The 15,567-nt window shown below is 40.5% G+C and overlaps 1 protein-coding gene across 1 annotated transcript in view; it reads left to right on the plus strand.

Moving 5' to 3' along the window:
• TXNDC11 (thioredoxin domain containing 11) overlaps positions 1-14,778 on the plus strand; it is a 35,812-nt gene extending 21,034 nt beyond the window's left edge. Inside the window, exons 7-12 of the mRNA XM_072419041.1 lie at positions 695-895; positions 4,808-5,525; positions 7,004-7,149; positions 7,944-8,053; positions 8,765-8,845; positions 10,748-14,778. Coding sequence (XP_072275142.1) covers positions 695-895; positions 4,808-5,525; positions 7,004-7,149; positions 7,944-8,053; positions 8,765-8,845; positions 10,748-11,351 — 1,860 coding nt within the window. The 3' untranslated portion in view covers positions 11,352-14,778. The remainder of the gene's footprint in view (positions 1-694; positions 896-4,807; positions 5,526-7,003; positions 7,150-7,943; positions 8,054-8,764; positions 8,846-10,747) is intronic.
• The last annotated feature ends 789 nt before the right edge of the window (positions 14,779-15,567 follow it).

Here is a 15,567-nt window from a genome sequence, read left to right on the forward strand (position 1 = left end):
CCAATATAATCTATACCAATATAATCTATACCAATATAATCTATTCCAATATAATCTATTCCAATATAATCTATTCCAATATATATATATTACTAGAAAATGTGCATATTTCCATGTGACATCAGACATTCTTGATTTCCATGGTATGATTTATCAAGCCTTATTACTCATTAATGCTGGGTTACAGGAGAGCTTCTATATAGTCTTTCCAGTTGTTGCTAAGCCAAAAGTTTGTTAATTTTGCAGATAGTTAAAATGTTTGCGCCATATACATTGTCACAAAATGTATGCGTGGCCTTTCGCTATCAAGTAAAAAGAAATAATGGTTGAATTCCGACCTACCACTAGTCTTACAGTTGTACAGGCTTCTCTCTTGAACTGCTTACTCTGCCTTCACTGCACACTGCAATCATCTCACAGTGTGCATTACAAGCTACAGCAAGTCAGATAGAGCCCACCTGGCTGATAGGCCGCCGGCATCACCTGAACCAACCCACCTCTTTCATTTATTGGATTTCACTTCTCGTACTTATTGGTGGCTCAGTATTACATGTGTGCTTTCTACATTTTATTCTTGCTTTGGACAGAGACAGCACTTGTCATGTACAACGTTTTTTCCCTGACTTCTGTTTACATTTTCAACTTGATTAGATAATGAAAACATTTTTGCAAATCTTTTTTACTTTACTGACAGGTATACCCAGACAAGGAAATGAACTTCACAGCTGCAAATATTTGCAAGTGGGCACTAGACAGCCGAGAGACCATTCTGAACTGGTTGCGTCCTCATGGTGCTAAAAGTTTACTACTGAATAACGAGTTAAAGAGAGGTCCCGCTCTTCTCATGTTCATACCCTTCAACCCTTTAGCTGAAGAACATCCACTGCTAGATGAGGTGAGATACTGTAGATTAATACACAATGAGTCCTTATAACTACAGTCCATTCATGTCTTGGTTCTGTTGTAGTTTAGGTCAGTGGTCCCCAATCTTTCTGACATCCGGGCCTGGTACCATAGAATAAATTGTTGCCAAGGCCCAATATATGTACAGCTTACACTTCTCTGCTATTCCCAGCAGCTTGGCACATTAGCTGAGAATAGCAGAGTAATGTAAAATAATTGCTGGGAATAGCAGAGAAGTGTAAGCGAGCTGCTGGGGATGGCGGAGAAGCGTAAGCGAGCTGCTGGGGATGGCGGAGAAGCGTAAGCGAGCTGCTGGGAATGGCGGAGAAGCGTAAGCGAGCTGCTGGGAATGGCGGAGAAGTGTAAGCGAGCTGCTGGGAATGGCGGAGAAGAGCTGCTGGGAATGGCGGAGAAGCGTAAGTGAGCTGCTGGGAATGGCGGAGAAGTGTAAGCGAGCTGCTGGGGATGGTAGAGAAGCGTAAGTGAGCTGCTGGGAATGGCGGAGAAGCGTAAGTGAGCTGCTGGGAATGGCGGAGAAGCGTAAGTGAGCTGCTGGGAATGGTGGCGAAGTCCTGTCATTTGCAGCCCCCCAATCACCAGCCACAGACCGTGCCCGGGGGTCGGGGACTACTGGTTTGGATGATTCTCTGATGTTGGACGATCATACGGTGACCCTTCTCTATGCTAAATTGCTGTATCCATCAAGCTTTTTTCTGTATAAGAACGTTTGTGCCTTCTTTTCCATGGAACACTGCTATGTTCATGAGAAACAAACCTTTGGGGTGCTGATATCAACAAAACACAGAAATCTCCGTAAGTGAAAGCCCAAGCTGTCATAGATGTATCCCACTGTAGGAACCTAATGTATGCAAAGTGGGCTCCATCCTCCAAACCAGCACTGAACTGACCCGAGGGAGCAGCAATGTCACTCCCCCAGTCATGTGAATGTGCTCTAGAAAAGGCTGCCAGCCTCCAGCTCTGCATTGTATTGTCATATGTGTGCAGGAAGCACTAGTAAGGAATACATAAGCAGGGGACGGGGGCACATTGCCAAGACCGCAAGGAAATTGTGTCTGTTGGCAGAATCATTGAGTAACTGAAAGCTGCAAACATTGAAAACAATATTCAAATGGCTTTTTAAAATATAGATTACTGTGTTAAGGATCATATGAGTTGTACCATGCTTAAAGTACTATTGGTTAGGTTAAGATCTGCGTTAAATGTTTTTAAATGCCTATAAAAAGCATTGTTTTAATGCTATAAACACACCTTGCATCTGGAGAGGTGTTTTATTGGAAGAAAAATCACTTTGATATTTATTACTAAATACGGTATATATTTTGTTTCCACAAGAGGGCAGTATTATGCAGAGCAACACTTACAGTATGCTGCTCCCTATCCGTCCACTAGGGGGGCAGCATAACACAAGTAAGATCTTTAGGTTTTAAAGCGGAACTAAACTAAAACTAAAAAAATTACACTTAACTTTAATCCCACGGATCCCTCAATGACACTGCTCTTTCCCTTGATCCTGTCCCGCGTCGTCCTGGCACAGAGGAAGCGCCTTCATCTTCTGTTTTCTCTTCTGTCTTCCTCTTCACTCTTCTTTCTATGTCACCCGATCTCACACTGCGCAGGTACAAGGTTGGGCGATTCATATGCTGTGAAGGGGAAAAAACTGAGCAAACTTGAGATCAGCATGGCTTTCCCTTTGTTGGGATAAATTGGCCCTTCTGTGCATGCCTGAGATCAGGGCTTGTTGCAGCCGGAGCCTCTCGGGATCCATAACGTTGATATCCCAGGAGGCTGTGCGCTCCCATTAAGCTGTGGCAATCAAGACTTAAAGGGGCGATGCTGCAGTTTGTTTTAAAATAAAACATTTCTCCTTCTTTTAGAAGGGTTGTCTACCCTTTTATGTAAAGTGAAAATGTTGAGTTTAGGTCCGCTTTAACTTCCACCCAGGACATATTAGGGATACAGGAATAAAGAACAGCATATTTATACTATAATAATGTTTAATATTAGAATGATCCTGAAAGTAAGTAACTGCCCCAGCCCACCTTCCTTGTAATAAAACACTGTATCTTCAATATTTGGGGTGCAGATTATCTGGCTATTGTGTGGTGCTCCTAAACGCAATGCGCCATCTCCGGAGATCCCTTACTTTCCCACTGGCGTGTGTTGTAGCATTTACACATATAATGAAGTTATTGTGGATTGTCTGAGGGAGTAAATGTATCATGTCATTTTCTTACCGCTCCATCTCCAATCCCCAAGTCAACTTATAACTATCACCCATCTCTGCTACAAATCCCTTCCTCCCTCCATTCTTCACCGGCTAATTATGTATTTATAATGCTATATACTATATATATACTATGTATTTATAATGCTATATACTATATATATACTATGTATTTATAATGCTATATACTATATACTCGCAGGGCTTGTGGAGCTCTAGGTCCCAGGATCAAATCTCTGCATGGAGTTTATATATTATCCCCCGGTGGGTTTCCTCCGGGTACTCCAGTTTTCCTTTCCAAAAACATGCAGTTAGGTAATTGGCTCCCCCCAAAACTGACCTTAGACTGTGATAATGACATATGACTATGGTAGGGACATTAGATTGTGAGCTCCTTTGAGGAACAGCTAGTGATATGAATTGCTGCGTAATATAAATACTGTGTAATAATAAACCCAAAAACCGTTACATAGTAGATTAGATTGAAAAAAGACAAAAGTCCATGAAGTTCAACCACTAGGGAAATAAACATATCCCGGATATAAACCGTATGGACATAGACATGTAGAGACACCAAGGGGCATTTTAGTAAGGGTTCCATACAATTATTTTTAGGGTTCCTCTGGGGATAGAAGGTTGGAAAGGTGTTCTGGAATGATGAAGGCACAGAATTGTGAGAGTTAGGTGGCTGCAACTTCCCTTTACTCCCCAACCTTACTTATCCCTTCCTTTTTTCATATTACAGAAAATGATTTTACTTCAATAAGTTCTTCATTTCTGACATTGAAAAAACATAAATCATCCTTGTTTTCAAGGACAGAACATTGTTACAGCTGCAGAATCTTTCATAGATTTCAGGGCCTATAATGAGCAGATTACCCAACATGGTATTATTATTATTATTATTATTATTGGAAGTAGAAATAGTAGTATTAGTATAGTTATTATTATTATTATTATTATTATTATTAGAAGTAGAAATAGTAGTATTAGTATAGTTATTATTATTTAGTATTAGTATAGTTATTATTATTATTATTATTATTAGAAGTAGAAATAGTAGTATTAGTATAGTTATTATTATTATTATTATTATTATTATTAGTAGAAATAGTAGTATTAGTATAGTTATAATAATAATAATAATAATAAGTAGAAATAGTAGTATTAGTATAGTTATTAATATTTTATTATTATTAGTAGTAGTTTTATTAATATAATATTTGTAATATTCGCCTTTGCTCTGTTATGTCTCCACAATGGTACGGCTGATCTGTACTAGCTACAAATACAAATGAATTCACACTAAACTATGGGGAATGATGCCATGTTCTTTGTTACAGTTATAGATTGTAGAAGGAATACATTGATGTTCTCCTTTAGGGAATTTACCTCACTACTCTTCTATTGTTAAATATCTTATTGGCGGTCTGTGATCCTTTGTCTGATCCATTCGGAGTGCTGCTGTAATAGAGGATTCAAGTTGCTGATATGAGTTTTGTATATTTCCTTTTAACACATTTCATGGTTTAAAATTGGAATAGATATCTGCATTCCTTTGTGTATTTTATTTGTTTTTTCAAGTTTATTTGGTTAGTTGCACTAAATTTAAATTTTTCCGGCATAATTATTGTTAAAATGTTTTTTTCTCCCTTGTAGATCATGGAGGTTGCTCTAAAGTACAACAATTGCACTGAAAACGACTTCACTCATCCTACCTATGAAAAGAATATAAATCCCATAATAAAGACATCGCAATCATTTTCATGTTGTAACACTGTTGTCCTTCCCCAGTTGCACTTTTTAGCCCGGGTTCACAATGTGTGTGAGCTGTGTGTTAATCAGACCAGGGGAGTCCTCCTGAGCCAAGTTGGCTCACCCCATTGCAACTTCCTGGACATTGCAGCAGCCTTAGACTCTTTCTACCTCAAAGAACAATTCTTCCTAGGCTTTATGTCAAGGATGAGGGAATGCAGCAACTTTCTGACTTCATACAGTCCCTATTCCCACTATACTGCATGCTGCCAGACAATTCATAGAGGACATATTGATTCAGCTTCCAATGCCCCTTTTGCACCTTCTTTCCTTGGGAAAGACCAAAGTCAGGAATATCTCGCAGTAATGCCTCACATTGAGGAGAAGAGACAAGTGTTTTCTGACTATCATATCCGCAATGGGGATATTGCTGGCCTCAGGTGCAGGACTAACAAGACCCTAAATATGTATCTGTTGGATTCCAATCTGTCCTGGTTATATGCTCAGAGACTGGGAGCGTCTGGATCTGAGCAGGAAAAGAAGTTTGCTGCTATTATCGATGTGAAGGAAGAAGTCCATTATATCATAGATCAAAGTCAACCTCTCATCAAGCCTCTTCTAGGTAAGGAACTTTATTAGGAGTTGGGTCTGAGCTAGAACTCTTCATAGGGAAGTCTGGCATTATTCAAACCAATATTTCACTTTTTGAGTTAAATTCCTTTTTCGGTTTCTCTCCCGCACTGACATCCTGGTGGAGCTTTCATTGTCTGACAAGTGGAAGTCATCATCGTGCTAGGGTTCGGATGAGGAGTTAGGGTCAGAAATATTTTTCTAAAATGTATTGTGTGTATAGAAGTAACCATACAAATAATACTGAGCTTGTGGAATGAATGATGCTTTTTATTTCAGTTGTAATTGATTAGCCATGGGTCCTGCCAGTTCCCCTCCATTCCTCGTTCATTCTGACCATACCAAGCACAGAAGCAGATCCACGCTGTGTCGTGTCGGTAGTGTGTGCTGGCGTTTGCACGAATTCCCACCTCCCCCACCCAGTATGGCTCTGTTAGTCCGTGGCCTATCCTTGGAGACGTCTCTCATACCAGGGAAAATGGGCAGAGATCTGTGTGGCCTTGTGTCTGTTGAATGACAATCTAAAACAAAAATTAGTACTTTAGTCTTGTCTTTAGTCCAAAGAAAGTTAGGGGGGATATGGAGAGTTATACGGGAGAGATATTAGGGGAGAGTTCTGATTACAGTGCCTCTGTTGTGAATCTGAGGATGAAATACTCCACACTACCTGCAACTACAGAGGTCAGTAAAGCTGGTATTGAAGCCATTTCTTTTTAGGCGTATGTGAATATTTCAATGTCCACAACTCTGCCATAGGTTACTTTTTAGATTTTTATTAGCCTGTGTTTATTTAGAGGTGGGTAAATCGGAACCCATCTGCAGTAAGTGTTGTTTGGACCTCTGCATGCAGAGCTCTGTATGTTTACCGTGATACCCAGCAATTCCAGCTTCCTCATGTACTTGCCAACATTGGCAAAACGTCGCATGGAGGAAGAAAAGAAGGAAGAACATGGTGGCACCCAACATGGTGGCCTGAAAACTTCCTGCAAGCAGAGGGTCCAGAAAAGTCCAGTTTGCTGGCAATAATAATTCCGTCCATCATACATCTCTTTGTTTTATGTGAAATTGGTCACGTGAAACATTTCTGCTTTAGAAGAGAATTCTTGGAATTTGTGGAAATCAATCATAACTGCTTTATTTTACGTTTGGATGGTTAGGAAATAAATAAAATAAATACGGTGGGTCTCATAAAGATCCGGTATCCAGAGAGGAGATTATGAAAATGAAAGAGGTACAATAGGAAATGTTTGGGAGATTTATGTTCACATGGATGGTCCCCCCAACTTCAGGACATCTAGGACTTTATTAATGAAAGCTATTTGTAGCTTTGTACCTAAATATTGGGGAAATCTAATATACAATAACTCACAGAAAATACACAGATTTCAGCACACAACCAACACCCTTTTTTCTTTCCGAATATTGATAATATAATTATACGATTCATAACTATCTTCTCTTTTTTATTAGAGACTTTTATTCAGAATTACAGCAAGGTTTACAGCCCATTGCAAAGACATCTGGTCAGCGACCCTCCAACCAGCAAACCAAGACACCGACTATTCACTGAAGTCACCTCCGGAACGTTCCGTCATGTTGTCCTGGACATAAGAAAGGTTCCTATTTCATACTATCTCAGTGTAGATATGATTAGTGGTATATGGTGGGGAGCTGTCAGTGGGTAACTGACCGATGCCCCAATGTGTTTATTTGCTGGATGTTTCTAATAGATGGATAGAATGCAGCAGATTGGGGGGAACCCCCGGGTAATTTTTGGAAAGGAACAGAAAAGTCCCTTGTTGTGAAATCTGAAATGATAAAGAATTTAGTAGTGAATGTGATGATAGAGAGGGAATGTGCAGATTACAACCTGGTGGTAGAGTGAATGTGAAGGGAAAGTGCTAGAATAAACCTTTTGTAAGGAAGGTTTAGAGCCAAGAAGTGTAAAAATCGAATGATAATCGGTAAGAAAAAGAATTATTTGGCAATTCATATTTGGCCTCTTCAACATACAACCCCCCATCACTTCCTGCTATTTTGTTGGTCTAGAAGTGTGTCAATGTATGAAAATGAGTGAATATACTTTGAAGTTAGGGGGGTAACTTATATTTAGTAGAGATGTAGAGAATAGAGCCAAAATATAGACTGGTGTCGGTGTATTCACCGACACCCCCCATACGTCCGGTATGGGGGGTGTGCATGGAGCAGGAACAATTCCTGATCATCTATAACGTGCTTTATACACTTTGGAAAGCATCGTCCTTTCATTAGATGACGTAGTCTGGTCCCAAAACAAATGCACCCCTCACTTTAATATATATGTCAGTTAATTTCTAATGATGTCAAACTCCTCAACACAACCTTTCATCCTTTCTATGTTTACTGAAGGACATTTTGTTTTCTTCTACAGGATGTTTTGCTGCTGTTCTACACAACCTGGTGTGGCTTCTGTGCTACGTTAGCGCACATCTTCATCCGTCTGGCCCAGCTCCTGGCTACGGACGCTATTGTCATAGCTAGGTGAGAATATTTCCTGTAACACTAAGCTACCAGTTCTATTGGCGGGTGAAGGATGAGCAAGGAGATGCCACTGTTTCTTCCTTCATAGGAAAGTACAACATAGCACTGTATAGAGTAAAGATGGCTGCTATTGTCTGGGGTACCAATCCTCCAGCTTGAGTCGTCCCAGATGTATTCTATCGCTGCTACACAATACACTGCCGGGTTCTGGGTAGGGAACGGTGCACTTCTAGCGGTTACAGTAACAACTTCTACATTTCTACATTACAGAATTGGAAATGATATCACTTATCTGATTGGTTGGGAGAAATGTTCTTGTTGGCACACTTTTCATACATAACCCCATAGCTGCCTGTCCGTGCTAATATACTACACATTGACAACATTTAAATATGACATAAAATAGGGAAATGTCGGTATCACCATAAACAGTTTAAGGAAAAAGTCACATGGTTTGTGACGGCCAGGAGCATTGTGGATCATTCATGTCACTGAAGACTGCAAGGTTTAGCTGGGGAATCCTATGGGAGGCTCAACAATGCTGAGCCCGGCAGAGTGTGAATGTATGATCAATAAATATGGCTACCCAGTCACATTGTGCACGGGATACGTCTCCTTACATCGTTATGAAATATAATAACGTGTATACACAGATCTTACAATGACTTGTTTACCATTATCAGGTTTTATTAACATTTGTCTCTTTATTAGGATCAATATTGCTCAGAACGATCTTCCTTGGGAGTTTATGGTACACCACGTTCCTGCCATCATGCTATTCCCCAAAAACAGGTGAATGCATTCCTATTTTATTGATTCTTTTATGTGTGGTTTTCATAGAATTTAAAGTGAAACAATTTCTGATTTACAATAACTAACGGCACCCAACTAGAAATCTGCTTACTAATAATTGAAATCCACTTTTAAAGTCGCTGTTTAGTATTTTTTTTGAATGGTCGGATAAATGGAAACGCCAATTGCTGGCAGATTATGTGTAAAACACGCACTTTAGAATGACGTGTGTACCCATCATAAATACAAATGGCAGATGTGGGGCTGTAATGGGCGCAATGTAAGATCTCTGCACGCATTGCAGATCAGGAAGCTGCTGGGTGAATGAGATTTCTGCTTGATTAGCAGTTATTTCTTCTATTTCCTCCCTGCTAAAAATACTTTAGTGTGATCAAAGTAGAAAGATTTGCATAGAGTGGAAGAATTGTCTCTTTATGTAATTATGTTTCATAGCAAGCTTTGTGCATTCTTCTTACCGGGATGAGCATGCAGCCAGAATCTTTAGGCTTCTTTTGTCCCGGTAATTGATTGGCCCGTGTATGTAACCTCTTCAGAACGCTTTACCGCAGTGGGCATAGAGAGGACAAGGAGTCCTGGAGGAGGGAAAACTTCATTTGTGCACCTTTACTATTCCAATGTTAGCTAAATAAATCTATTCCTTATTCTGGGTATAAATTGGGAAATGATGCCTTTCCTGTAATCCAGCAGATTCCTGTAATAAAGATCGGTCAGTGCTGCCGCTCTCATCCTGTGCGGGTCACTGGTCTTGTACCCGCCCCTTCCTCTAATTTCCATCCGCCAACCTGTAGACTGGCTCAGGTTCTGGGCACTGTGACTGCTACCTGTACAAGGTGATAACTGGATACCTGTACCAGGTGATAACTGGATACCTGTACCAGGTGATAACTGGATACCCGTACCAGGTGATAACTGGATACCCGTACCAGGTGATAACTGGATACCCGTACCAGGTGATAACTGGATACCCGTACCAGGTGATAACTGGATACCTGTACAAGGTGGATACCTACTAGTTTGCCATAAACCCATTCTTTCCACTCTCTATTGGAATTTTTTGTAGCTTTTGAGGAATATATTTTTATGGGAATGTTTTTGTGCCCAGAGTTCTTCTTTGTGCCATTCAACAGGTTTTTGTAAAGGTTTAGCTTGCTGGTAGTGGTGACATAATAATATTTACGTTATTTTTTGTCTTTTGGGACTTTGGATTCCATTTGACATCTAAAAAACAAGTTGTGACATCTGTGTAATGTTTCCAGGAAACTGTTTTGTGTTATCATGAGATAACAGCAAACGATTGAAATGTTCTGTATGCAATATTAGAAATGTTGGTGACTTCTAAAGCATTCTCCAGAGTTTATTTCCACGTTTTCCCAAGAAGCAGAGGTCTTATGCCGAGTCCCAGCTTTGTTTTCAGACTTGGAATATCCTTCGGTATGGATGGTGCTTGCAGTGGAGAATTTGAGTCTCACTTTTCCTGCTGAAACCGGCACAGCGGTTATCAGCTGCCGGGAGACGCATGAACGTAACCTCAAACACGTGAAAATGCAGGACTGTGTGTGTGTGTCCCATAATAATCTGTATGAATAGATTGTAAGCTCTTTGGGGCAGGGCCTCTCCTCCTCCTGTATCACTGTCTGTATTCGTCTTGTCATTTGCAACCCCTATTTATTGTACAGCGCTGCGTAATATGTCTGCGCTATATAAATCCTGTTTAGTAGTATGAATCTTTTACAGCTTTCCCAGAATGCATAATGAAGCCCATAACTAGAATGTTAGAATGTTGCTGGCAAAGCTAAAACTGCCGTTATCTCTCAGACACAGGGCCTGCAAATAGAAAGTGGAGGATTTAACATTTTACTTATTTATGCTTTTTGTTTTTAGGAAAGACCAAAGCGTATTATATCCTGAGGATCAGCAGATCACTGTCCCAAATCTTTTGCATTTTATCCTAAAACATGCAACTCCTCCACCCACGCCAGCGGATCCACCGGCCTCCTGCCCCGGACACTACCTGCAGTATAAACAGGAGCGGGTTACTTTTCTAGAACAAGAGATCCAAAGGCTGACGGAAGAAACTGATCTTCTACACAAGGCTCAGGACCAACTGGCAGAACTTATTTCAGAACCCAGAAAAGACACACACGGCCTAAAAGTACAAAAACAGAGCTTGGAACAACACAACGAAGCTCTGGAGGTTCACAAACAACGCCTTCAGTCACTACATGAACAAACATCCAGGCAAGGCGGAAGCATGGCTGACCAAATGAAAGAGCTGATGGCGGCTTCCGAGCGTCTCATGGCAGAGAATGCGCTGCTTAGGTTTCTTATTCTCTCATTGGAGGCGAATAAAGGGAAAGCGGAGAAATGTAATAACCCTCAAGATGGAAATCCGCCAAGTCCTGAAAACACAGACATGTCAGAACGATTATCTGCCGACTCCAACACAGAGGAGACCCAGACAAGCGACTATAATAAAACAGACTAATCTTTTTTTACAAAAGACATTGGAAATATTTATACTGCTTTTCTTACTGTAAATATATTTTCCATTGAAATAAATAGACAATTGACATTTCTATTTTTTTCAGTGGTTGCCTGGTTTGAGTCAGTTCTGTTGCACTTATGATGGGGTCTCTACTGAGGAAAACAAATGGGCAATGGGGGGGCATTCACAGGCGGCTTTCTGCAGCTGGCACAATCACTCAGCCGACCCAACTTTACAATGGGCGGTACTGAACCACTCACCAGCACCCCCAATAATTCCCTATGGGCAGCCGTGGGTGAGACGCTACACATAACATCTTACCCTCGGGCGTGGATTACCAGTGTGAGGAAGCAGAGTAACCGCTGCACATCCCATATCTTAGCCTTAACCTCCCTACTGGTAATCCCCAGTGTGGGTCGGGGTTAAATTTCATTACAAAAAGTGGTAACCCCCGAATGAGGCTTACCTTGTCCCCACGAACCTGCGGCATCCTCCGGCGATGTCCAGTTTAGATACCCGGCTGGCATCGGCTTCCCTTTGGAGATGCCGGTCATCTGTGTCCCCTGGCCTCACATGCGCTGGGGGACGGGACCCGGTGGAAAATGTAAAATAAGTATTTTTAAATGTCAAATTACAAAAATAATCAAACCACCAGGGAGGTTACGTACTATGTAATGTTAGGCTGGGATAAATTAAATACCTCCGAGAGTATCCTAACCCCAAATTTAAAATGTAATGTTGCAGCTTGCCAGTTCTTAGATGTCTGGCTGCATTGTTCTTGCCAGTGAGCTTGTCCATAACAAACTTCTTACCCAAAGTAAAAGCAATTGCAAGTCAGTTTTTTTTGGTTTTACCTATAATTAGAATTTATCCCGAGGGGTAAAATCCAGATTGACACAAATGATGCAGACTTGTCCTAGCAATCACACTGAAGTTTTTTTGAGTCCTGATATTTACATTTATTACCTCTCATTATTCTCACCTGTAGATCCAATTTGTTTTCAACTTCCTGTAAAGGTGACACAGCTTTTTGTTGTGCAGTGAAATGACATAGCAGTGTTGTCACACTGTGGACTCAAAAGTCTTAAATGTTTGTGTAGTAAATCAACTTTAGGTAAGAAACAAGAAAGTTAAAGCCCAACTCCAGCTAACACGTTTGGGGGGAAAGGGATTAAACCATATAAAAAACCAAACCTTGTAAACATCCCTGTTGTGTTATTTCATTTGTTTTAATTTGCTGTGCAGCTTAGTTTGTGCGGCGGGCCGAATGATCTGATAATTAAACAGTTGTAGTTGGATATGTTCAAATAAACCAATATACATTGATAGAGACTTCCGAAATGTTTTTCAGCTAGTGTCAGTAAAATGAAATCTTGGTTTTCACATATGTGAAATGTACTAATTCTATACACAGGATTGGTTTTCTCCCTAGTAATGCAGAACTGCAATTGTTCCTTGCATTGTTAGTGCAAGTCTCTGTGTATTGAATCAAATATCTCCAGGTTCTTTGTTGTCTTAGCACAGTGAGGGTCTTGCAATCAATTTTCATTTTAGTCCATCCAGAAGTTTTCTCAGGTGTACCCATCTTTCACCCATCTGCCTTTGGAGATTCTAATTGGTTTCTCCTTTAATGTAAAATTAACAAGAACCCCCATAATGGGCACAAGTGGTGTGCAGACCCAGCTGTCCCGAGAGTCCCCAATGATCTTGTCAAGTAATTTATCTCTCCAGCTTTTAGTAGAAATGTATTCTTCTATTTCGCTATCACTGAGGGGCGCTATAGAGTCTGTGCATCTCTAAAAGCACCAAAACACGAGCTAAAATCAAGAGTTAGAAAGAAAAGGTTTTTGGGCTACTGACCAGCAAGCAAATAAAGGCAAAAATCTCTCAGCTAAAAGTTCCAAATCTGAAATGACACAATACCTTCCTTATGGTCATTATGCAAACCGTGAAAATGATTTGTGGAATAATGCAATATGTTCCTTTCAGCTCTCATACAATGGTTAAAAAACCATTCACCTCTCGGATGTCTTCATGTTTTATTGTCATGGAATTTTGCATCAGGATGGCTTTTACCAGATAAATATTTATTGCCCAAGTAAAAGATCTTTGCTAAGGGATTTAATTATTATTAATTGTATTTTCCCACCATATGGGAACAAATAGGAATATTGTGTTTGTGAAATTAAGTGGTTTAGGTTTATCAAACGTAATATTTTGTGCAATATAATTTTATTTTTGTACAGGCTCTTCACCTTCAGGAAATATGGAAGGTTTAGGGGTTTCATGTAATCTTTAGGATAAAAATGCACTTAATACATTGAAAGTAAGTAAATGTATAAATAAAAATAAAGCTCTGGAGATTCTAATTGGATTGCAGCACGGTGGCTCAGGGGTTAGCACTCCGGCCCTTGCAGCGCTAGGTCCTAGGTTCCAGTCCCAGCCACTATCTGCATGGAGTTTGCAGGTCAAATTGTCCTTAGACTACATTAATGATGTATGACTATGGGACATTAGATTGTGAGCTCCTTTGAGGGACAGTTAGTGACATGACTATGGACTTTGTACAGCGCTGTGTAATATGATGGCGCTATATAAATACCGTGTAATAATAAGCCCTGGTAGCGATTAGGACTGGTAGAATTACCAGTGTTTTGAATCCATTTTTTGTAGCTGTGGCCTAATGCTTGGGGTCATTGTCTTGCTGGAAGTTTCCTGCAGACGGTTTCTTCTGCCGCCACCTAATAACCGGTTGGTATCTATTAGGCCACCTGCTTCCACAAATGTGACCTTGCACCAAGGACTTGTGTCTTGACAAAGAACCCACACAAATGTAATGTAGCAATATTTAAAAGGCTTTAAAATTTGCAAATGCTTTTGGCTTTTTTTAAAGTAGAAAATGTTAAAATGTGCGAACAGGTTGCAATTTATTTTATTGCCATACTAGGTCTCTAGGTTGTTTGCAATGTTCGTGACGAGGTGCGCTGAGCACACAAAACACATTTAACGGTATTGTTCTATGACAATAAAGCATTAAAATATCCAAGGGGCCAATATTTTTACCAATACTGTACATGAAGATTTCTGATCACAAATAGATTTAATTTGTTACCTTGTATTCTAGAGATGTTCTTGCAATAATTTATCTTTGTTTGCAGTCCTTATTTCTGTACAATACCTGTAATGTGTCTCATTGTTTTTTGTTATTATCACCACGAAGTATTGAAGCAGGATAAGACTTGAAATGCTGGGGTGGACAAAGATGTATTATTGTACGGTCTTCCTTCATATGGCACAATTCGATCTTGTACTACTACTGATTTCTTGGTTATGGCATATGGGAATGAACGGAGATCAAATACAATCAGATTGGCTTTAAAAATGCAAAAATCCTTTTCAAATTGACTTGAATAAAACATTGATTCTACTCCATGCTTTGTTGTGTCTTTTTGCATGTGTGGGAACATTGCTGACAAAGCTGTAACTTTGGATCTGTTAATCTGTATAGCAACTTGTACATGTACACGTGACATCTCGCTAACTTCCCTGTAGGAAACCAGGCCGTGTGGTGCAGGTAGGTAGATTGCTGCAGGTAGGTAAGCTGGATTTGTTTGCAGGAACACTAGACATCTGCAATCACAAGTCCCTTCTATGGGTGAAAAGGAGGGGGAATAATATGCTGTATAACAAATATGAAGAGAATATATGGTGAATGTCAGATTCACTGTGTTGTTGTAAAGCCCTGGTCAGCAGCAGTCCCCCAATCTAACACTGCAGTCTTCACCTATAGTAAGCTCTCGCTCAGCCTCGGGGGGCTGGTTGGGTCTCCCAGCACTCGGTTGCCCCCCAGGACTTAGTGATCAGATGATGAAGTCTGGGGATGGGCAGTACAGAATTACCAGGTAATCCATGAAACAAGCCAAAGTCATAGACAGAAGATCAGCCCACCAAATGAGGTACAAAGCAATGGGCACAAGCAGAGGTCAGTCCAGGCGGAGTACAAACTGAATGTCAGCAACAGGAAACACCTAAGAAACTCTCCAGCACAGATTAGCCCAGCTAACGTTATATCCGGCCCAGAAGACTGGAAGCAGGAAGGCTATAAAGCCCTAGCAGCCAATGACAGCATGGAATTACACAGGAACCACTCTGCTAATCGGCTGCACTCGGCTCCAATTGCATACAGTGTCCGTGCAGGGGATGCCGGAATAACCCA

The sequence above is a fragment of the Pyxicephalus adspersus genome, chromosome 7, assembly GCF_032062135.1.
Source record: "Pyxicephalus adspersus chromosome 7, UCB_Pads_2.0, whole genome shotgun sequence".
Taxonomy (NCBI): domain Eukaryota; kingdom Metazoa; phylum Chordata; class Amphibia; order Anura; family Pyxicephalidae; genus Pyxicephalus; species Pyxicephalus adspersus.